A 23,868-nucleotide genomic window follows, 5' to 3' on the forward strand; every position below is an offset into this window, starting at 1 on the left:
TGTTTTGGAGGAGCTAGAAGATAGGATCTTGTAGGAGTTACAGGCAGATAAGCTCTGTGCAGAGAAGCCCTTTTCCACAGATGTTGAAAAGAGCAGCTTCCCTTCCTGGAGGTGGGAGGAAACAAATCCCAACTTTCAGCAAGATCCTAAAAAAAATCCCAAGCAACTTCCACCAAGCCAGTGACACTGGCTTTTCTCTCATGCCTGTTCCTGAGAGTGATCAAGTGCCATAAGAAACCAGCTATTTGAAAGGTGGACTTGTTAATGTACTGGGATTCTTTGTGCCAAGCACAACTCTGGCCATGGCATCACCTCTGTGCCCTCACGACTGGTTCTGGGCAGGAATTCCTTGCCGTTGACTGCAGCCATAATCCCAGTCTGGCAGCAACCCCCTGCTTTCCATCATGGAGGGCCAAGGATGGAGGGAACCAAACCTGCTGCACTGGGTTTACAGAGCTAGTCATTAGCAGAGCCCAGCTCTGGTGATTAACGCAGCGCAGCGCTGGTGTGGGGCCGATACAAATAAAAGGTCTTTGCAGTTATAATGAGATATTCATGCATGGCAGCTCGGGGTATAAACTCAGCTGTTGCTGTGTGCTTAGCTATGGGAAATGGAGCAAAACAGGGCTGAACTCATTGTGTCCCACCTCAGCTGCATCTCACAAATAACGGCCTTGAGCACCCTCGTCAGCAAGTCCATTTCCTGTGGCTGCCAGCAGCAGTTCCCAGCCCAGGTGTCCTCTGCACAGACAGGCGAGCCAGCAGTGACGTGGCACAGTGGGGAACAGTTGTTAAGTATTCATATAGCCTGTGTATGGGGATGCTGATGGTGACAAGGCCATAATGGGTGTCTCGCACTTTTTGTCCCCGCCAGGGGAGGGGAGCTCTGTGGGGAGAGGCTGTGGTGTGCTGGAGACAGGGAAACTGAGGCATCATGTGGCCAAAGCTGTTTTATGTCATGCAACAGAGTTTGGAGCACCCAGGAAGCCGTGGCGCAGGGGAAGAGCAAGGCTGTATAGTACCTGGTTATGTTCCACCCTGCCCCACGGCAGTGCCTAGTGGGAAATGGGGGGCTGAAGGCCAGTACTCATGTAAGAGAGACAAGACCAGGGAGGGTCACAGCCTTCTGGCTATGTCCCTCATGTTTGCAGGTGACATTCCTCAGACCTCCCTGACTCAGAGACTTGCAGCTTCTTCTGGTGTTTGTCCAGACTTTTCTGATATTTTCTCAGGGTTTGGAGTGGATGTGAGGCACAGGAAGTTAATTTTTCAGCTGAATTGACAGCACAGAGCCTGACATCTTCCACACCATTTTCCTGCTGGAGTCCCTTGCAGACTGAAGAGCCCTCCCTGAAAGGCTGGATGCTTTGGCACTGCTTCTATTAGATAGAGCTAGAGGTTTGCTGCTGATAATCCTGCCACAAATTCAGAATTAATCACAGCATAATGGAATCTGGTAGTGCTGGTTGTTAATTCTCTATTGAGTCTGCATTCCTGTGTTTGTTCTCATTTGTTCTGATCAGGGCCATTGTCTCTAATATTGCTGCATAAAGGGTAAGAAATAAATCAGCGGTGTTTAGCTTTCCTAACCATCTGCTCTGGCTTCCATCCCAAACTCAGTTTTTAAGTTGGGCACAGTTTGTGTGATTTTGCCTTGTGACAGAGAATGTCTCTTGGGAGAGGGGGAAAAAGTGACTCCTGATCTCACCCCAGGGACCGATAATTCCAGGGATACTGCACTTGAACTCATCAGGTTTTTGTCATGCCCGTGATTAGGCTGAGCTTTGGCAAAGATGCCGAAAGGAGCTTCTTTCTCCTTGGAATGATGGGATTAATGCTTTTAACAGCAGTGTGTTACTTGGAGGTGTAAAGCACTTGGTTTGGCCATGGAGTTTGTGTGCTTGGGTGGCATTCGGTCCCAACAAGGTCAGTCTCCAGCCTGTGCACACTGTGATTCATCCCTTGGGCTGTTACTGAACCTTCCTGTGGAGCGCAGCCAGTTGGTTTTAAGAGGTGTTGTTAATGCGGTGAAATTCAGGGCATTTGGGAGCTGCTGCATCGTCACAGATGGGACATACATCTTGTAAACTATAAATTTTTAAAAATTATTTAGCATCTCCATTGCTGTGTGGGCCATGTGGCAGCAAGCATGGGATAATTCCACAGCTTTCATTAGAGCACACATCAAACATTTCAAGTCCACGGGTGGTGTTTTCAGGAACTATTATAATAATTAGGAAAGGAGAATGGGTTTAATAAGAGTTGTAAACAGTGATCAGCAGCCAGACCCCATCCCTCCCTGCAGACCCATCTGCGCAGCACATCTGGGCACATGGACAGGGAGCAGCATGTTCCATCCCACCTGCCCTGACTCTGAAGGAAGGTGTGGGGCATCTGGGGTCACTCTGGGACACAACAGTGACAAACTTGAGGAGAAGAATCTGTAAAATACACAGAAAAGCCCAGCCATACCGTTCCAGCAGACACTTGTGCTCAGTCTCTTGACAGCTGTCGCTGGGTGCTCTGGGCTCACAGGCACAGAGCCCTGTGGGCCCTGGGCTGCGCTGGGCAGGCACAAAGTGATGTCCCCACCAGTGAGGACCTGCAGCCAGATCTGGCAGCCAGTGGGATGCAGCATGGCCCCACCCTTCTCGGGGACCTGGACACAGGGTGCCTGAGCCAGGCTCTCGTGGCCAGGCTCTGCTGTCCCTCTGGAGCCCAGCAGATAGAGGTCCGCAGGTTTTTTTGTGCATTTCATCTGTCAAGATGAGACCTGAGAAGTAAAATCACAAACTCTTAAAAGTCGCAATGGGCTGTAATCGTGTGGAGCTGTGTAGTCCCCAGGAGCAACTCCTTGCAATGGGGTACACTGTGGTCTGGAGGGAAGCTCTGACAGCCAGAAATCCAGTCAGGCTATGTTGATCATGAGCATCTTCTAAGTGATGGGAAGTCCCAAATTTGCACCCAGTGAGGAATATTCTGGAAAGAAGGTTCCCATAATTTTAATATTCCATGCACAACAGCCATAGTCAGGATTGCTTCCTGTCCCTATGGGGCAGTTTGGGGTGCTTGTGCTCAAGCACTCTGGTCCCCATTCCCAGGTGCTTTCTGCAGATGTATGGAATTCCCTGGTGACAGGCAGCAGCTGTGTTCAAGGTGATGGAGGTCCTTGTGTAAGATACTGTGGAGGGAAGGATGGTTCCAGTGCAGCAGCGAAGAATCTGTTGAATAACTAGCTGCTTGCTGCAGCTGCATGGTGTGTCCTGCCAGGTGTTAAATGGGCACTGCTCAAGTCAGCAGATCTGTCATGTCATTCCATGTTCTGTGAGTTCAGGCTCTTGAGAAAGCAGCCAAGGTGCAGGCCTGGGAGCCACAGGCTGGCTTCAAGCACTTCTGCACTGGCTAGCCCCCACCTAGGAAAGGCCCAGGTTCAGGTGGTGCTTCTGGCTGAGCTGTGGACAGCAGACACAGGGACACAGCTGTGGTGACTTGCCAGTCACCTGGCCACCTTCCGAACAGGCCACCAGCCAGGTCGCAGCAGGGAGCTCTGCTGGAGCCACCAGAGGCTGTCACTGTGCTCTGCCACACCCCGGGGTGCACTGCCAGGCAGGGGTCACTGTTGGATGGGGGGAAGGCACCCCCTCTTTGGCTTTGAGCTGAGGGCTCCTCACAGGGCATAGCAGCCAGGCTCCAGATCCAAGGAACCAGTATGGCCTCACCTGCCCTGTGGAGGGTGAGCCCCCAACAGGGCAGACACCCATGGCTGGGGTCCCCTCCGCGTGCACCCCCACAGCCAGCCCAGCTCTCCAGCCTGGCATGGGGCAGCTCTTGTCCACTGACCTAAATTGGGGCTGAGCAAAGAGAGCAAGCAGCTGCCCCACTGCTGCTGCTCTGTTTTCAGCACGGCTCGAGCTTCCCTAATCCCCTCGGATTTTGTATCTACCAAAACAGCTTGGGCCCATCAGTAAATTGCAGTGGCATATGGTCCAGGTTTATGAGTAATCTGGCACACGCTGAAGGCAAGGAGGACGTCATCCTTCAGCAAATACAGAAAATATTGGGGGGGAGGTTATGACTGTATTTAATATAGTTGATGAGAAAGCTGTGAGAAATGTTTACCTTTGAAGCCAGTCCTGTTTCAACTTCAGCTGCTGGGAGAAGCCTTTGTGTAACACAAAACAAATAGAAGTAACAGGGGAGTCTCGTTGGTCCTGTGAAGGTTTTGTCACTTAAACTGATCCCATGGGGAGTGTGTGGGGTTGGAGGGGAAAGCAGGCAGCTGGTGCCACCAGCCCCCTTGTACACAACCAGTGTCACATCAGCCATTTGGAATAGTCCTCATCACCTCCTGGCAAGTGAAGTTCCTCTAGCTGGTGTGTATGTCAGAGGCACAGCTTCATCCCTGAAGAGAAGAAGGAAATGCAGTTTTAGCAGCTCTGGGAGGAGGAGCCTGGTCATGGACACCTTGGTGTGCCTGGCTTTGTTTAGTGGCAGTGGATGTCCCAGCATGGTTTGCAGATGTTCTCTGAGGACACAAGAATCACCTCCCAGTGTCAAGGTACTCAGCATTGGCTTCATCAGGGCAATTCACCTGAGGAATGTCCAGATCCTGGTGGAGGAGCCCTCTGTGCAGTCCTGTCCTGGCGGGAGATGAAGCTGTGGATGTTTTGAGCTGCACCAGCTAGTGTGACAGCCCTTCTCTAAGGGCTGGGGACATCCCTGGGCTCAGCTGACATCCCCCAGAGACATCTCTGTGAGAGCTGGGACATCTCTGGCAGCAGGAGGACATGGAGATTGGAAGGGACTGTGTTGGGTACAAGACTGCAGCAGCACTGTGAGAGCATTTCCTTGGCCCCCGGTTGCTCTCTGTGGCTCAGACCAGGGATGCTGCTTTTCCCTCCAGCTGGGACGAGAGCTAAAAGTTCCTCTTCTCTCCTCCCCACTCAGCTGCTGTGGGCTCTGGAGCCCCATTCCACAGAGGGCTTGAACTTCCTTTCACTCTTCCCAAAATCCAAGTTTCTTCAGTGTGTTTGCAAGCCCAGCTACAGGAACCTCACTCTCTCACAGCCTCCCCACACTGTGTAATGCTTTGGCAACACTAAATGTTTTCTTTGGTTGCATAGATGTGGCTGTTCAAGAGGGAGTCATCTCCAAGAGGAGGTGTCCTGTCCTGTGGCCTGGTCGGCAGCATGGGGAAGGAGAACACAGCTGGCTCTAAATGCCACTCTTCTCTTGCTGCCAACTGCCACTTGGAAACACCCCAAACTTTAAGGAAGGTTTTGCCTCTTTAATCCAAGAAAAGGCCTCAAACAGCTTACAAATAACTTAAACCTTGGGCTTTTAAAATTTTAAACAGAGCCTTTGGGACCGTATTTGTTCAAATCTTACGTATCTCAGTGGCTCAGATTTTTAGCCCTTTGCTGCAAGCTTTGAAGCAACAGTGTGCAGTTTAAAAGGAGCTTTGCTTTTTAAGTGGGAGCTGATTTTTTTAAGGCTGGGAACTGTGTGGTTTGTGTTTTTGTTTTGCATAGTCCAGTTTTGCATTCTGGAAACTAAAGAAAATATTTCATGTCAAAGGGTGGGATGCAGACCATGTGATCTCAGCAGCAAGATGGAGCAGGGTGCATTGTTCCAGTGGGCGTGGTGTCTTCTGTGGGACCATGCTGACACATTCTGCCACTGCTGGGGCAAGCTGCTGGAGCCAGGAGCAGAAGTTTCCTGCAGTCCCTGGAAATCCAAGGGCATCTGCTCACAGTTCTTATTTTAAGTGTGTTTTGACAGGATCTTCATATGCTCCATTGCTTTGATGGTGTGCATGTGCTCAGATGGATTAGGGACAAGTCCCCCTCGCCCCTCCAGGTCACCCTGGTACAGCAAAGGCCCTTGTTGCCTCTGCCCTGCTCAGTGCCAGGGATCAAAGGCATCTCAGGATCCTGTGTCACTCTGTGCCTGGGAATGCCAAGCTGCATGCCATGCCTGGAAAACAGGCCCCACAGTGTCCCCTCATGCTGCCACTGTCATGAGGGAGGGCATGGCTCCCAAGAGGGGCTTGCTGGGATTTTTCAAAGCAGTTTGGGGAAGGGTTGAGCCTCAGGTGTGCAGCAGAGCTGTGGTCTGCAGCTGTCCCTGCAATTCTCCTCTGTTTTCATGTGGGTGGGACAAAACCAGGTGATCTTTCCAGTTGTGATGACAGGACATCTCAGGTGCTTCTTCTTCAAGATGTGCCAGTGAGTGGTGGTGACTCGGAGTCTGCATTTGACTCTGTGCACAGGCAGTGTCCTGGTGTCTGTCTGCTGCTGCAGGACACACAGCAGGTCCTGAGAGCCGAAGGAATTAAACTGCTTCTAAATAGGTCTCTTCATGCTAATGAAGTACCTTGGAGCTGGTCCAGCAGGCAGACACCTGGGTATTATCCAAGCATCTGACACCCCTAGAGAACCAGAGCCTTGATGAGCTTTGTACACTCTCAGAAATCTTGGAGAAGAAAGGAGGCTTTCCATGGAAAATGGATTTTCAGGGCCAGCTGAAGGACATGACGTTCAAGATCATTGCTTTAAAATAATTTCAGCTGCAGTTAATGTGAAGCAAAGAAGAAAAGAAAACCCAAGACAGTGAAAGGATAATTAATTCTGAGTTGGAGCTGCAATTTGGAAGGGCTGTATTGTGAAGTGACCCTTTTCCAAAGGATCTTTTCCACTGGCTCTTCTTGGAGAGCCCTTTGCAGTGAAATGTTGTGTTGTTTTACTTTTACACTGTGCGTTTATTCTCCCCTGGTGTTACAGGGTGACCTTGAGTTCAGCTTTGCAGAGAAGGGTCCAGTGTAGTGAGGAGGCTCTGCAGGGAGCCCTGGCACAGGCTGGGCTGAGCAGAGCCCTCTGGAGCCAGCCCCCCTTTCTGTGCTGTGGCAGGATGGTGCCTGGCTGTCCCCTGGGCTCATGGCACCCTGCCATCCATCCTGCTTTGTTTCTTTCTTCTCCCTAGCCACCACAGCATGCACCCTTATCAAGAGAAACCCTGCAGAACCCCTTTTAGTACCATGGAGCATCCCTTTGGAAGGGTACAGTGTCCCTGCTCCCAGGGTCTCACCCCACAGAGCTCTCAGGGAACTTGAGTCAGTGCCCTTATCTGGCACTGACCGCCTCTCGCTGGGGCATCTTCTCCATTTCCTAGCATGTATTGTATGAATTTCTCCAGAAGCTGAGAGATGCTTTTTATGAGGAGCTGTTCCAGGGACTGAAGCCTGTACAGAATATGATGTTTATTACTGCCATTCCAATGTAATTTGAAAAATACGTATTTCTGGCCTACTTGCTTTTCCTCAGCTTACAGAGAAACTAAAAAAAAAAGCATCGAGGCCAGAGCTCTAATGAGATTCACATTTTGGACATCAGATCAGTACAATAATGCATTTCACACTGTTGTTTCCTAATTTGCCTAATCAAATACAAGGAGATGAAGCATCACAGAGCCCAACCTCCCCGTTCCAACAAGGCAGCGCTGAACCCATCACTTGGCGCTCAAATTAATTTTCCCCACACAGGTTGGCCAAAGCACATAATTTAATCAGCATCTTGCAGCTCTGTCAGTAGACACCATCTATCCCAGGGGCTGGCAATCCCAGGCAACTGTCCCGAGGAACCGCAGGGTGCGTGGATAGCCTGGAGAGGTTTGGGGAGAGAGGGGAACGCATCTCAGGCCACTGCAGCCGCTGCTGTCGCGGCAGGTATCGAGCAGTCAGTTTTGGGGCTGTGCTAAATCCCAGGTAAATCCATGCTCCAGTGCCACAATTGGAGCAGATGGGTCGCCCTGTGCCCTCAGGAGATTTTCCAGGGAAGTGAGGGCTGTTGTTGGAGCTTGGGCAGGTGCTCAGGGCCAAGGTGGGGCTTGAGTTAATGCTAAAACCAATGGTGTGGTAAGGGAGGAATTTCTCCGTGACTTAGTCATGTCTTGTTATATCCCAAAATGGGCAGGACTCATGCTCCAGGTAAATCCATGTCCCTGAAGGCAGCTTAGAAGCAGCATGCTGTGTGGAACAAGTTTGCCTAAGTGTCCTGCTGAGCAGTGCTGCAGGGAGCTGGGAGCTTTTTGGGTACTGCCCAATTCACCACCCAGAACAAAGCAGTTCCACTTACAGAACCTGAATGCTGAGATCTGGGATCCCTCTCCTGGCTGTGGAGCAGAGCTGGGAACCCCACAAATGCTGCAGGATTGGTGCCATTGCAGATGCTCTTCTCCTACAGCGTGTTGGAGAATTTAGCAGAATTTGAGATTGTGCTTTTAAAGGAGAACCAATCAATAGGATGGGTTTGGGCTTTTGTTATGATTCACTGGGAGTCAGTAATGGCATTTCGCTGCTGGTGACATCAGAGCAGACCTAAAAATGGTACTAAAACCCGCCAAAATATAAAACCATGTTTGAGTTCTGTTCTCAGGAGATCTGTCCTGGGCTCGGCTGTGCTGTGGAGTACATTCAGCTTTGCAGGTGGGGTTTTTGTCTCAGAAGGTGTATTTCTTCCCAATCCCAGTGAGGATGGCTGTGGTTTGTTGCAGTGGGCCCCTGGGCCCTACTGGTGCATCCCAGAGCTCCCCAGAAGACAGCAGCAGCCACAGGCCCCAGCTGAGCAGTCCTGTGCATTCCCGTTTGGGAAATTAAGTTCATTTACAAAATCAGGCAGAGCAAGCAAATGAAAAAAAAAAAATAGTGTGAATTAAATAATACAATTTTGGTGCAAACATGGAAATCAAGTTTTGCTTTTCCATGGGCTGTGGAGCCATCCTTGAAGCACAGGAAGAACCATTGTGAATTCACTGCCTAAACCCAAAAAAAGTTATCAAGTAAAGGCAATTTCTTGCATCCAAAGTCCTTTATTATATTAAAAAAAATATTGCAGCACAAAATTTACAAGTGCATCACAGGACCCCCTTGCACTGTTAAACAGATGGCACCTACACAGGACCCAAAAATATATAACAATTTTAATTGAGCCAATGCAAAACAGATTTGTGAAGTAAAATAGGACATGCCAGGTCTAATAAGGCCCTCCCTCGAAAGTGTGACATTAACTTTGTAACAGCACAAGAGGTTCTCAGGAGCTGCTCTTTAGCAGATGAAGCACTGCCTTGACTTGCTCACTGCAGCCTCTGAAGTTTCTGCTTAGCACGCTGCCCCTGCTGTGGCTTTTCCTGGGAGTGCTGTGCCAACCCCCTTGGCCACCTGAGGACCTTTGCCCTGGGTCCTGCTCTGGTGCAGCTCCTCTGGGTGAGGACGAGAGCCAAGCCCCTCGCTTTGGCATCGGGAAGGGGACGCTGCTCTGGCCCCTCCTGAGTCTGCGGCAGGTACCTGTTAGCTGTGCCCATCCTGCTCCCAGGGCCACACTGCCATGCCTGTTTTGGATGCCCAGCAGCGCATAGAGGGGAGGTCACTGACGGGTCCTGCCTCCCAGTACTGCAGGGCTGAGCTCCCAAATTTCCTCTCACTGGCTCCTCTAGTGAAGGAGAGGTTCCCTCAGCTGAACTCCAAAGGCAAGCGGTGCTGGTGCCTTTGCTGCTTCCCAGTGAACTAAGGAAACACCTGTCCTGCAGCAGGCCACGGTTCCTGTTGTCATGAGACAGCACTCAATGACCAACAATCAATTGGGGATTTCTCTCTCATTTATAGCACGGGTTTCTTTCACCTTTCCCTGCAGTCTGAATTGTGACCAATAAAAAAGCCACTTCTTCCACAGCTGGAAAGGGAGGTTTGGTCTGAAATGACATAATACAGAATTCCCAAGTTCCTCCTACATGTGCAGGAGAAACAGCAGAAAGAAAAAACAAAACCTCCCCTACTTAGAACTTTGACCTTTGTTTTTTCCCTGGAGTATGTCAGTATGATTCAAACCATGAGGACATAGTAAGGTGACAACAGTGACCAGGGCAGTCTGGTGTCACCATCACAACAGGGCAGTCTGTGTCTTGGGAGTTTGTGAGAATCCCGGGAAAGAGCTGCAAACCCATGGTGACCTACATGAGGTGCCATTGCTGGGGAGGGTCAAAGATAACCTGATCTTTGCCACTAAACCCCCAGCACAACCAGGAATGGGAATGCACTCCTGTATGGGAGCATTCCAGTGTGATAAGGCCAAGTCAAGGGTGTAAAACAAACTGCAGTGTGTGAAACACAGAGCTGTGGTGTTGCCTTAGGGATGATGAGAAGAAGAGGGATGTAGCTCAGAAATTTTCTGCAGGAAAATCCCCAACAGGAGTTAGAACCAGCCAGCCAGGGCTGTCCTGCAGTGCCTAGGGCTCAGGATGAGCCTCCATCACAGCACTCAGAATTCCCTTCCAGTTCGCCTTGGATCAGTGTGACCCAGCTCCCCTGGGTTACAAACAGCAGGTTCATGCCTGACAAATGCTGTAGTTCTTGTTAAATCAAAAAACTGAAAGAGAACATGGCAAAATTAATTTTTAGTTTGTATTGACTCCAGCCAATTCATTTCTGCTACTTTCAAAATGTATAGAATAAACATAGCCTTGTTATATCGAGGATCTCCTTGTTCCCATGAGTTCTCCCTTGCCTCACTCGTGAGAGGAGCACTTTGGGGTTGCTTGGTGGCATTGCTGGGCTCTTTGTACACAGCTCTTTAGAGTTCTCTGAGGCATCCTGAGCACTTCTGCCAAGGAAGTCTCATTTGTGTCATCTGAATCAGTGGATTTTATATCACCCTATGTCTCTTGCCCCCCAAATTATTCGTGACAGACATTTCCACACTGTGTAATAAGTAAACTCTCAGATATTATCTGCACCAAAATGCTAAGTGTAACATTCTGTGATATTGTGCCAGTTAAAAGGGAAAAACCATGTAAGGGACCCGAAATGTGGTTTTGCTTGGGATCAGCAATTCTGTGAAGAACCGCTCGTTTCATGGTTTTCAGTGGGCACAGGCAGAAAGGAGAAAAAATTGTCGGTGTATTTGTACTTCTGTGTCTCAGTTGCTTACAAATATTCTTTGAGAGGCAGCAGATAACTGTAAGGGAAAAACCTTCTTCATCTGCATGTTGTCCTGTTACACAGCCCAGCTCAGAACACAAGCCAGCGCTCCAGTGATACCCTGGAATGTGTCATGTGTACATGGAAAATGAAGGAAAAGTGAGAGGGAGCTGATAGTGTGTGTTAACCTAGCATGTGGTGAGCTCAGTGCTTCCAGCTGTGCCGCCTATGCACCTTGAGGAGCACTGCAGGACCTCACCTGTGTCTGGCACACCTGCCCAGCGTTCCCTCTCGGTCTTGCGTTGGGCTGGAGACTGCACAGAGATTTATTCAGGTGCTTCAGCTCAGACAAGGGCTTGCTGGTGGGGCTCTGTGGGTCAAACATCCCCAGCCCAGGGCCAGTGCCACCCAAGCTGTGGTTCTGTAGCAACAGGGCGTTGCTGCGGGCACTTAGTGGTTCTGCTTGTGTGGCTGATGCTCCACAAGGAACGATCAGCGTCCTTGTGGTGTTGGAAAGGTTCTCTCCAGCCCTGGGTGGCTGGGACCCCTGGGTGTGGCTGTGGCAGCTTTCCCAGCCACGCTGCACACAGGAAAGTGGGCTGCCTCTGGAAGTCAGTACCACGGGTCACCATGGCACTGGAAAACGGAGGTCTGAGCTGTGTGAATGATGCCGAGGCCACGGAGGAGTAGAAGACGGAAATAATAACTGAAACTTAGATAATAATTTTATTTATAGTCTAATGTGCAGACATGGCTGTTGCTGATGAGGCTACCAGTGACATAAATAAACTCAAGCAGAAGATGTAAGCGAGTGGATAAATGTAAAGGCATCTTTGGGCAGTGCCACGGATTTGGACATGGACCAAGAGAATTGTTTCTGTCCCTTGCGATTCCAATGAAGAGCACAAAGGAGATAATTAGCCCAGGATGCTCCGCATTGCTCTTTCCATCTTGCACACATTCATGCCCACCAAATGTGAAATGTTCGCCTTTTCCCCTCCAACATGATGGTTGTTGAACTTATTTTTAGTGTCATTTGATAAGCCTCCCTGCTCGCAGAGAGACATCCCACTGACCCAGCCACTGGTCATTGTCTATACCAGTTCCCATCAAAGCGGGCGCGCTTTGTCAGGTTTCGACTCGAATATCCATTCTGCCTCTGAAGTACAGTATCGAAAGTGACTGGATCATTTGAGCCTTTTTCTTCAGCTGCTCCCTCCTTCCTCCCCCACAGTGTTTCCGCTCACGCTAACATAATTTGGCATCGTCGACGTGACACGACACTGGTTTTTCTAAAAAATTATAATACATACATTGTCGATGTTTGGTGATGGCCAGCACTCCCATAAATTTAATTTCCGAATTGATGGAAAGAGGTCTTTCCCACTTGGAATCGTACCCAATGCTCGGCGCCCCCTCCGCCACTGAGGAACGCACATACAGTAATAGGTCATTCAATGTCAAAAGGCATAAAAAAGATGAGCAAAATCTTCACAGGCTGCTGCTTGCTGTTGCCTTTAATTATATTAATTAAACTTTGAAATTCTCATGCAAAGAGGGTTGCTGGCTTGTGACGCTGAAGAGCCCTTGGAGATTTGCGGGGGGAAAAAACCCTGAGATACCAGCTTAGTGGCTACTGCTTTTTTTAATCTAAAAAAAAAATACACAAGCCTACGACTGCTAGGTATGTTTATAGATGATGATGTTTTATGCGCTACTGAACTGTGAATGCAGGAAAGGGGAAAAACCACCAGCCACAGTGTCAAGGTCTTGAAGCATCAGTCCCTCCAACTCGGCTCGAGATCTCTGCTTACAGGCTGTCTTCCCGCGGAATAACGCTCTAGTAATTCCTTCCTGTCCCGGGTGCATAATGAAAGAAAGGTGTCTTCAGAAACTAAAGGGCAAAGTCTTGCTCGCTACTGATACCTCCAGGCATCCTGTCTACATTTTGTCATGCGTGTGCACTTTTCAGTGTTAGAGTGACAAGATTTCCAGTCAGAAGGTTCCCGTAAGGCACAACGGAGGGAGCTGGCAAGGGTTGGGGATCTGACATGGCTCTGAGGCACTTGGCTCCGTGCCTGCTTAGCCTGGTGGGAATTGTTATCCTGCGCCCATGGCGAGTAGTCCCTGTGTAAATACCACGTGCCTCCGCCGCAGCTGAGGAACGCTGTGTCGCCGCTAAAAGCGCATTGCGTCCTGAGAATCTGTAGTCCTTAAAAAAACAGCAAATAACAAAAAATAGAAAAGCATTCTCATCTTTGGTGTCTGTGCTGTCCCTTCGGTGTCGCACAGAGCCAGGCACACATGGCAGTGCTGCTCTCCGAGGCACGGGCAGAGCACCAGTGAACAGCTGGAATGCGGGCTCCCAGAGCAGGGATGCAGGAACCTGTGGAGCTTGGGCTGCAAGATGGTCCAAGGGATGCGAGGAAGGGCTCGGTTCTCTCAGCTGGGTAGGACAGTGGCAATGTGGCTGTCTCTCTTCCTGGTATCCGCTTCTTCTCCTCTACTGAGAGGGAACTCGGGTGAAGTTGATACAGCGGCCCTGAGGGAAGAGAGAAGCTGTTACTGGTGGAGTAGCACGCAGACAGAGGTTGCTGGATGCTAGAAGGAGGCTGTAATTGAAATTCAGATGTTTGGGAAAATAACAAACCCATGAAAAACCTTTTAAGAATTAATGGAAATTACCCAGAGTGAGGCACCACATTTGCCTTACAAATGCTGGCTCTAGGCAAGCACGAGGACACAGGCAACACATTCTGACACTCCCAGGCCTTCTGTAAGCATAATTCACAAATTCTGTCAAGCTGCAGAGAGCAAACCCAGACCCATCTGACCGTGGGGTGGGAAGAGCATGGGGAAGGCAGATCTTGCCCCCAAATCTCCCCTGAGCCAGGTCCTCATGCAGTGAGCACAGATAGATGTGACTGTTAGTTAGCAGAGCTGCTACTGATCTGAAACTGCATTTTTTAGCAATAACCCTAGCTCTGCATCTACAGACCTTGTACTTAGGATCAGTAAATTGCTGTGCACAGAAGGAAAAGGGGTTTCTTGTGATGCCATATCCATAAAGCAGTCCAGGTGAATCCTGACACATTTCCATGTAGCTGAAATGAAAGAAGTCCAACAGCGAAATCTTCAACTGTTTTTATTCACTTGGAGGCTCATTTAAATGCCTAAACTCTCACAGGGTCATGGGGTTTTGGAGTAGGGTGTGCTGCCTCAAAGCAGCTTTCTGGCACAGGAGCAATCCTTCCCTTTGGTCACGGGCATCTGTCAAGGATGGTACCATGTGAACAGTGCTGGCTTTAGAGCAGGCAGCACTTCTTGTGCTCTGAATCCTTATTTCTGCTTTAAGAGTCGCGCTGCTGGAGGGAAATGACTGCTTTCTGCTCAAACATGGGAGATTATGGAATTGCCAAATGAAATTTGGGCTAGGTTTCATATTCCTGTTGTTCATGTAGTTTGATCTCCAGTTTTTCTGGGTATCAAGGAGGGTGATGGCACACAGTTATCTGGCATGACTCAAGCAGGTCTTGGCTGGCACGAGAGGGGCAGTGTTCTTATCACGGGGTTTCCTAACGTTTCAGTTGTTCTGTTTCTGTGAGCTGTTTAAGAAATACAGAATGGGTGAAAAGGTGGGGACAGGGACCATAGGAACTTCTGGCTGCCACCATCTGTATTATAAATGTAGAAGAGATGCAGAGAATAAATAATGGAATCCTTTAGGCTGGAAAAGCTCCTAAGATAACCCAGTCCAATCATTCCTTTATCACTGTCAAGGCTACCACCATGTCCCCAAGTGCCATATCCACGTGGCTTTTCTGCTAGGATAAGTGGTTCCAGGCAGAGCAGGGAGAGAGTAGCACCTTGAACAAGCACTGCCCTTTCTGGTTCCCCACTCCTCTCCCACATCTCTGCCCCCACCTTCTTTATTCAATGACTCATGGAGAAGGGAAGAGAGAAAGAAGTTTTGTGGTCAGGCAGACTGTTGCCCATGTCACTGGCAACAGGGAAGACACCCTGAGCGGGGGAATCTCAGAGCTGTAAGAAACACCAGCTCTCCAAACACTGTCAGCATCAGACATGTAACATGTAGTAACAATCAGACTATCACTTTAAGTGGGAAGTTCAACCACTTGCATTCTAGGGCAGACTGAGGCAGGCAGAAAATGAAAGGCTGACATTCACTTGTTAGGGGTTTATCACTTCAGACCAATATGAGCTTCAGGTTTTCATTACTAGAAACTCAGTGATGTAACCACCAGCACTGTCTCCTGCAAACTGGTGTGGAGAAAAAGCTGTGGACTCACCTAAGTCCTTCCTCGAAAAGCATTCAAAACCTCCCATGCAGCAATATCTGTGTCATCATTGAGACCAGCTTTTAGAAACAGAATATTAAATTCTTCTTCTGATTAATCTGACCTTTACAGAGAGAACTATTTGCTTAAGTAGAAGCACTATTTACTAAACATTAGTCTCACCAGTCTGGTTTTGGACTTCCCAATTAAAACATGTGTGTTCCATGTAACCAATTTCACCAATGCATTCTCATCCTGGTGGCATTGCCAGGATACCCCGGTGTGGGGAGTTACTGTTACACTTGTGTCCCTGTGCTCAATTAAATCATCAATCCAACCAATTTGAGTTCTGACGTACCATGCCTTGTAAATCACTGGCTCATAAACCTTAACAATACCAACATGTAGTCCGTATGAAATTGCACTAAATTAGTGGTTTAGCACGAGAGTAATTAAAAAATGAGTTATGCGTGCATTCTGTGATCTTTGTAGAGAATATAAGATCTGTCTCCATGCACCAGCTCCAATAGGAAAAACCGTACCCTTCATGCTCACAGATGCACCAGAGGCACTGAAGGCGAACAGTGTGGCAGGTCTTGAACAGCAACAAAAAACAAGAACGAGATCTATGGCAAGGGGTTTACCTAAGAAGGAATTCTTTTACATTACATCAAAGCCATTTCTTATGTTGTTGAATTTCTTACTGAATCTTAGTTACAGAGCAAGGTGGAAATTCTCACAGGGCAGGGGATCTCACCCCAGGTTAGCACCTCACCTGGCAATGCACGAAACAAGGCACCAGGAGGGGCCTGCAGGAGCAGCTCTCCCCATCGTGTCCCTCTCCAAGCCCATAAGGCTCTGTGGGCAAGGAGGGGAGGAGAGATCCCTTTGGGACAGTGAGCCTGGGCCTGGAGCTTGGCCGTTGGTGATGACGAGCACTTTGGGGTGTCTGTGTGTGTGTGTGTGTGTGTGTGTGTGTGAGCAGACACATAGTGCTGTCCCGCGATCCCAGCAGAATTCTGGGCTCTAGCAGGGGCAGGAAAACGCGGCATGGGCTCCTCTGGAGCCCTTCCAGTGTTCATCAGGAATTCAGAAAGGGCAGGTGAGGCAGGCTGGATCTGGGATGGGATGTGACCACACTGAGCCTCCATGCTGAGCTGCTCAGCCTGGTCTCGGGTGTTTGTCCTTGCATGTTTCCTTTAGCATGCCAAGTAGTTGTATCTGTGGGAAGAGTTTCCGTGGATGCCATTGCTGATGTGAGCATCTAGCTCAGGACTAAGAACAACTGCTTTTCCCAGAGGTGCACTTGGCACTGCTGTCCTGCCCGGACAGTCGTTGCTCCATGTGATACCCAATGTCCAAAAAGCTTGGGCATTTCCTGGCCTTGGAGAACTGAGATCCCTGCCACCCACTGCTGAGACTCGTGTGCTCCTACCTCGGCTGCAGTGTCCCATGAGGAGCACAGGTCCTTTTGGGATTTGGCATTGATCCTGCACTCTGTGATCAGTGCCTGCAGGGCCACGAGGAAGGACAGGCTTCAGAATAATGTCCCTCCCAAGACACGTATTGAACACTGTTGTGTTGTTTCTGTTCCCCCATCCTCACAGCACTGCCAGAGCATCTCCCACCCCCCACGGGCACATCCCTGTGAGCACAGCCTGTCCTTAGGAAGCAGTCTGCTCCCAACAGCTCCTCAGGGCAGCCTGCCCAGGCTGCTGCTGCAGTGTGGGTCAGCAGACAAGAACCTGCTTTATCTGATTCTGTTTCTTCTCACATACACCCTGTGGCCCAGCCTGCACTTTGCCTCCCTCTAAGGAGGCCTTGCACTAACAGACAGGACTGTGTACACCTCTTCCTCTTTGCTAATGCAAGGAAGCAGGCCATTTCCAGCTTTCCACACCTCTTCAGAATCATTACCTCCCCATCTCCTGCTCACTGGGATAACAAGTGCTCTGGACCTGCACACTCATGTGCAATGATGACGATAAAAGGGAATTCTGAGGGAGTAAAAGCTGGGAGAGATTCAAGCTGGGCACTGAGGTGCCAATGCCTGGCAGCACCTGCCTTAGAGTCCTTTTTCCTTGCTGAATTGATCCTGGCACTTCCCCTGGGCAGTGGGAGCAGAACCAGAGCACTTGTGCGGGGCCAAACCACGCTGTCTGACAGGGCCCTCAGTGACCTCCCTGTTCCAGAGGTGGCAGAAGCAGCATTCCCTGGAGCTTGTGTCACCTGGCCCATGTGGGCACTAAAATCCCTCTGGCATTAAATCTGACTACTCCTTCCAGGCTCTGCTGCCTGGGATATATTTCAGTTACAACACTCAATCACCCCATAAATACCCACTGACAAGTGTACAGCTGAAGGGACTAAGGGACTTTTTTTTTTTTTTTTAAGATTGCTCTTTACTGAGGAGAAGGGTTGCTAACCTACCCCATCCTGTGCAGCTCTGAACAGCCCTCATGGACTGGATGCTGGCACCATCTCCCTCCCATTTGCTCTTTGTCCCCCACAATGTGGTAATCCCTCCTCCCAGACCCTTGGGAAGCTCAGAGTGTTGTGGGCATTTGAAACTGGCTTCCCATCCTGCTGATACCAAGCCCAGGGCTGTGCTGCCGGGCTCTGAGCACTCAGACCTCCTCTGTGCCCAGGTGTGCTGCCACCAGCACATCTGTCTGATGTCAGGCAAATTCACTGCCAGTTCTTCTGTCACCTGTGGCAGAGCCTGCACGCTGCCATTCTGCAGGTGGCACCTGGAGAGGTCCCGGTGGGCAGCCCTGAGCCATGGTGTGGGAGCAGGACTTTCCCCCTGGAGAGCTGCCTCAGAGCATGCCCTGCTGCTGGACGGACCGTTCGTCACACAATTCATCAGCAGTGACCCCTTAGAGGAGTGCTCCTTTACTGCTGCAGGCACCAGGATCCATTCCCGGGGCTGCGTGAGGCAGCTTTTTCCCAGAAATCCTGGCTCAAACACCTGTGATAGAGCTGAGGTGAGCTCCAAGATCACCACATGGTGGGCTCAGTGGCCTCCTAAAGTAACAACAACATCATGAAAAGAAACAAACTACAACTGAACTGTGTTATTTGGGACCTAGCAAGAATTTGTTTTTTCACTTTAACAAATTTTGCCAGCAGCCTCAGTGGAAAGGGATGTTAATTTGTGTATTTTCCTCAGATTTATGTAATGTTGCCTACTTAGCATGTGTGCGTGAACCTCATGATCTTTCCCAGCAATCCCACAGTCCTGGACATCAGCTTCTAAAGGTCACAGCGTTTGGGGTCCAGGAACTGGTTTCACAAGGGAACCCAAAAAAAGGCTGCAAAGTTACAGGTACCTCAGAGCCACCTTCCACTCCCTAGACCTGCTTTAGCTGTAGGAAAAAAAGGGCAGGAACACAGGACGAAGTTGTTTTTAAAAGTAGTTCCTATGTTTTGCACCTGGTAAATGCTGTATTTTTGAGCACAAGGCAACAAACCAAACCTGCCAGGGAGAGGTTCCAAAGAGGTAGTTTAAAGATGCTAGGTTGGAAGATTTTATTTTTCAGTGCCTGTGATTTAGACGTGTGTTTGGAGTACTGAGGAGGGCAGGGCATGCTTATGTAAATGTGCTTATATATATGTGTGTGTGTATATGTATATACGTGCTTATGTATATACCCACTTGGTACTCGCTGCATGCATGGAACTGCACACAGCTGCTGCTGCCCTGGGAGCCAAGGGTGTCTTTAGTGCACTGGCAACTTGGAGGAAATGCCACTAGAGCAGCTTTTTACCCTCGAGCAGCACTTACTTAGGAACTGGGCATATAGACAAGTCAGCACAGTTGCTCTGTCTTGGCAGTGCATGTCACCAGGGGTGTATCCCTGTGGGACCGCAGTGTCACCAGGAGCTCTGCAGCTCCCTGTGTCTGTGGCACCCAGCGAGAGTCACCTGCGCTCAGCCTGTGTGCCCTGCACCCTGTCGTGGGCAAGGTGGAATGGAGATGGCACAGGGCTGTGGGCAGCCAGGGTGTGGGCAGGAGCAGGCGCTGGGCTGGCGTCAGCACTGGCTGTCCTGCCCTGATGGGTTTGGGTAGCAAGAAAAGGAAGGGATTTCTTTCCTTTGCCAAGTTTTCCGTGACTGCTGTATTCAGCAGTTGTCCAAATAAACTCCTGCCTTGACCGAGAGTGGTTGTGACAAGCTGCCTCTCCTGCGAGCTGGCCTTCCAGGGCTGGGAGGAGGGAGTGCTGAGCTGCTGAGCCGGGCCTTGGGGGAGGATAAAACTGGCTGCATTTGTAGCATCTGCTTCAAAAGGAGGTTGTGGCAAATATTTTATTCAGTAGAGCTGGAGGTCTCCTGTCTCTAGAGGGCAGGAGTTTGTTGTTTTCCTCATGCAAGGCAAGCATTGCTTATGCAAAAGGAAAGGATGTGGAAATGGCCTGGAGAGCCCCTGTTTTTCCAGCACGGATCCTTTGGAGTGAGGGCCCTAGCTCACTCTTCCTGACCCTTGGCAGTGAGCGTCCCTCACTCCCAGCACTGCTGCCTCTCTGGAAGTACCCCCCTGACCTGGCAGGGTCTGACCCTTTCCTGAAGGGCATGTTCTCAGTTCCACTGCAGGCACCTGCCAACGGAGGGCTCTTCTCCTTCAGCTCTCGTTAGTCCTTGGAAGGCAGAGCGAGGCCGCTGCACTGCCCGAGGGAAGGTGCTCTGTGTCCTGGCGCCGGCCCAGCGCACACCTTGCCCAGCACCGACACTCAGCCGCTCGCGCACGTGCTGCCAAAACCAGGACACGTCTCCTGCCATCTCCACAGTGACGTGCGGCGCTGTCCCTGGGACAGCTCTCTCTCCTCCCGTGGGACACTGCGGGGTCGGACTGTGATTCATGCTTTCAGGTGAAGCTCTGAGAGCCACACGTGCAGCACTGCAGCGTGTGGGGAAGAACAGAGGAGAGGCTTTCTCTGAGATAGCTCTTTGAGCTCTTCCCAAATCTTCTGGGACAAATCCCTGCTGTGAATGGGGACCTCATTTATGTTAATGGTGGGGGGGGGTCTCTAGACAGACTGACACCAGGCCTGACCTCTAGTGCCAGTTTCCTCATGTTAGCATTCAAAGTAACTTCCTGAGTGTGGTACATCTTTCTTAGGTAGAAAAGAAAGATAATCTGTTACTATAGAGGCATCACACTTCAAGTCTCATAGAATCAAGAATTGGCCTGGTGAAGCCATAAATTAGCAAATCTTAGTGCTTTGGGGCCCTCTTTATCTATGAGGGCAAAGAATATCAAAAATATGGCATTCCTAGGGACGGCACCTCTAACCACAAGTTAAATATTCCCATTATTCTTCCTTCCTCCCCTCTGTGCAACCACTGTGAGAAGAAAGCAATTTATCCTTCTCTGAAATCTGGTGTAGGAACAGATAAATCAGAACTGTCAGAAGACCTGTTCTCCTTAAACTCCACTCTGGTCTGTCATGACCTCAGCTCAGGCCTCTCCTAAAATCCCTTTTCTTTGGGAATACTTCCCAGTGTCCTTTTCCTGATCAGCTCTCTAACCTGTGCCTTTCTGAAGACAGACTCTCCTCTTCAAATGGCCCAGACATTTAAGACCCAGATGCTCTATGGCTTTAGGTGTGTAAGTCATCCAGGCATGTCTTCTGAGCCCATAACAGAGCACTGGCACAGCATTCGGATCCTGGCCCATGGATTATACAGTATTTGACTGGCATGTGGCAATTGCTTGTAAGGAGAGAAGGCAGCCCAGTTCTTTGGTATTTAGGACACTATGGAAATCATTTTAAGCTAGTTATCATACAACTACTATAACAAAAAAATCCACTTCAGAAATTCTGTGGGAAGATGTCAGTCTGTTTGAAGCAGTAGGCAGGGTTTAAGTGGGGGCTCCTAGGAGGAACACTAGCAAGGCTGCAGCAGGGGGGTGCAGCTCCCTGAGGTTGTGCCCACTTGGCTGGGGTAGGCTCTGACTCTGCAGATGGGAAGGGACAGCCCAGCAGGACCCTCCTTCTGCACACACACTGCACGTGGCAGCCCTCTAGATGCCACTGTCACGCAGTTGTCCCAGCCCTACAGCTGGGGACAGTTCTGTGCTAACACCAAGCACTGGGCCAGGAAGGACACGGGTGCCAGGCCGTTTCCCACCCCTCAGCCACATCAGCTTCCCTGGTACCACAAGAGTAAACTCTTCTTCCTGCAGACAAACCCCCAGCACATTTTTAGGCTTGTTGGAATGCCAAAGGGATTAGTAATTCGCACTTTTCAGGTATCTGGGCATCCCACTCCCCAGCAGCATTCTCTGATTTTGTACTGCCGAGGCATTTGCTACAACTCCCCCGTAGGTGCCAGTGTCACTAAGTTAGCAGCTCTGTTAATTTTTAGGCTCTGCTTCTCCTGTGCACCTTGCTGGAAATCAGGAATAGTTCCTTTAAAGGCAGCTGCATAAGGCTCATGGCACTGGGATGTGAAGGATCCCTGGACTGCACAGTGACAGGGTGCAGTCTGTCAGGGGCTCCCTCCTGGCCCCCCAGGCTGGCCTGTCACACACAGTACTGGGAGCCCCCAGCACAGGTGCACTGGGATGTCCTCTCTTCCTGCCTTGGGAATGGGGTCTGGGAGTGGAGGCTGTATTCCCTGACATGTTTTTTTCCTCATTAGAAGTTACTGCTACAGATGTGCCTATGGAGATGCCCCTGTTCTCTAGCAGTTAGGAGAGGTGTCCTGTGCAAACACGATCAGGCTGAGTTTACTCCCTTCCCTCTGCATTCTTCCTAAATGTCTGTTACCAGTGACTATGGGAAAAAGGGATTTGGTGGGGTGTTTGTGTGCTCCGAGTGCTGAGGAGAGACGGGGTATTTATAGAATTTACTCCATTGCTGCCAGACCCTGTTCACATCTCCTGACTCCCAATCCCTCAGTGCCATGTTTCCTCTCAGAAGCTCTCCCAAAAAACATGGGAATCAGAGCAGACTGCTGAGTTTGTTCTGGTTTTCAGCTCCCACCTTTGCCATTGCCTTTTTTCCTTTGCTCAGTTTAATTTGTATAATGAGTGAGGGCTTTGGAGGGGCTTTGTTACACATAAACCCAGAGATGGTGGCATTAAGTGCATTTGCTAAATTAATAAAGAAATCTACGCGTTTGCTGTAGGGTTCTGTTGTTGATTTGGGAACAGTGAGCTCTTGCAAATCTCAGCTTTCACCTTGCCAATCCCCGTATCCCTCTAAGTGCACTGCAGTTCCTTGGAACCTGTGGGGGGTTGGTGCTGGCATCCCTTCACTAGATCACATTTATGCATTAGTGCCATCTGTGCCTGCTGCACCTTCTGTGAGCCAGCCCGGCCAAGTGACTGGCAGTTATCTGGGACTGCACACAAAAGGAGGGAAGGGAAAAGGGGGAAGGAGGAAGAGTCAGTAGAGATGGCACCTGAAGCTTCCTGTGTGCTGGTGGGACTGGGGAGCACAGACCTGCCCTGGGGTCCCTCCCTGCCACTGCTGAGTCCTTTCTCTCTAAATAACAGAGAATACTTGTCTGGTGGCATTCAAACCAGTTCTCCATCCCTCTCCTTGTGTTCTGGAGGAGAGACAAGTGCTGGGAGAAGAGGCAGCTGCAGTCTGGGGACAGTTTGGGGACAGTGCTGGGCTTTGCACTGCGCGGTGTTTCTCTCAGGGCAGGGCTGGGCCCGAGCGGTGCCGTGGTTCTGTGAGCACCAGGAGGGGCAGGAGGGAATGCAGGGGTGGCTGTGCTGGTTTATCCATTTGCCTTCGGTTCTGGGTCTCTGCTGGTAAAAACCTCGTGTGTGAAATGGCCTCTCAGGAGCTCTCCCTGCCAATAATGGGACAGGGGAGCATTTGCTGCTTGTTCCTGTGTGGGACTGAACTGCCCCCAGCACCCAGGTCCATTGGATGGAGTCTGGGCACTCAGAGATCATGAACTCCCAGCTGAAAGTTTGGATTGATCTGTCCTACACAGGCAGGTACAAAGTAGAAGAGCAGACAGGAATACAGATGGAAGAGTTCTTACACTGACATAACTGTGTGCTAAGAATTTAGAAGTGAATTATCTGGCTTAGAAATTAATTAAATCATTGCAGTGTCAGTCTGTCCAGAAAAATAAGGTGCCTTACTCAGCCTAACTTATATCAGGGAAGGAGCACACGACCTCCTGGCAGGGGTGGTGAGCAGCCTCCTGAGCTGAGCACCCTTCCTAACAAGGCTGGGGAGTCATACCTTTCTCTCAAAGCAGGACTCACCTCTCTGTGTGTGCCTGGACACTGCCCAGAGTGAGGAAACTCTCCTTCTAATAACTGAGTTTATAAGTATTTACATGTAATAAGTACATCTTCCTGATTTTTTTTTCTGAATGACCACTTTCACACTGTGGAGGCTTTTCCACTTAGAATACGATACTTGGAATTCAAGATTTGCTTTTTCATTCTTTCCATATGTTCTGTGTTAAACATATGCTATACTTTATATTTAAAAACTAGCAGCAGCAGACTGAAAAAAAATTGCCCACACCACACCACAAAAATATGTTTGCTTCATTATCCAAAGCTTTTGGGTTTCTGTAGTTTTTTACCAGGCAGGGGGAAGCACCCTCGAGGCCAGTCTCAGA

The 23,868-nt window shown here is 49.8% G+C and overlaps 1 protein-coding gene and 1 long non-coding RNA gene across 26 annotated transcripts in view; one reads left to right on the top strand and one right to left on the bottom strand.

Annotated features, from left to right (window-relative positions):
- The window catches only part of LOC135298584 (uncharacterized), a 250,881-nt gene that overhangs the window by 180,183 nt on the left and 46,830 nt on the right, over positions 1-23,868 (top strand). The gene's annotated exons all lie outside the window — the stretch shown is intronic.
- Positions 11,677-23,868, bottom strand: part of ANTXR2 (ANTXR cell adhesion molecule 2) — a 77,854-nt gene continuing 65,662 nt past the window's right edge. For both annotated transcript variants that reach the window (XM_064416325.1, XM_064416326.1), the window contains exon 17: positions 11,677-13,511. In XM_064416325.1, the coding sequence (XP_064272395.1) occupies positions 13,473-13,511 (39 nt within the window). In that variant the 3' untranslated portion in view covers positions 11,677-13,472. The remainder of the gene's footprint in view (positions 13,512-23,868) is intronic.

Source organism: Passer domesticus, chromosome 4 (assembly GCF_036417665.1).
Source record: "Passer domesticus isolate bPasDom1 chromosome 4, bPasDom1.hap1, whole genome shotgun sequence".
Taxonomy (NCBI): domain Eukaryota; kingdom Metazoa; phylum Chordata; class Aves; order Passeriformes; family Passeridae; genus Passer; species Passer domesticus.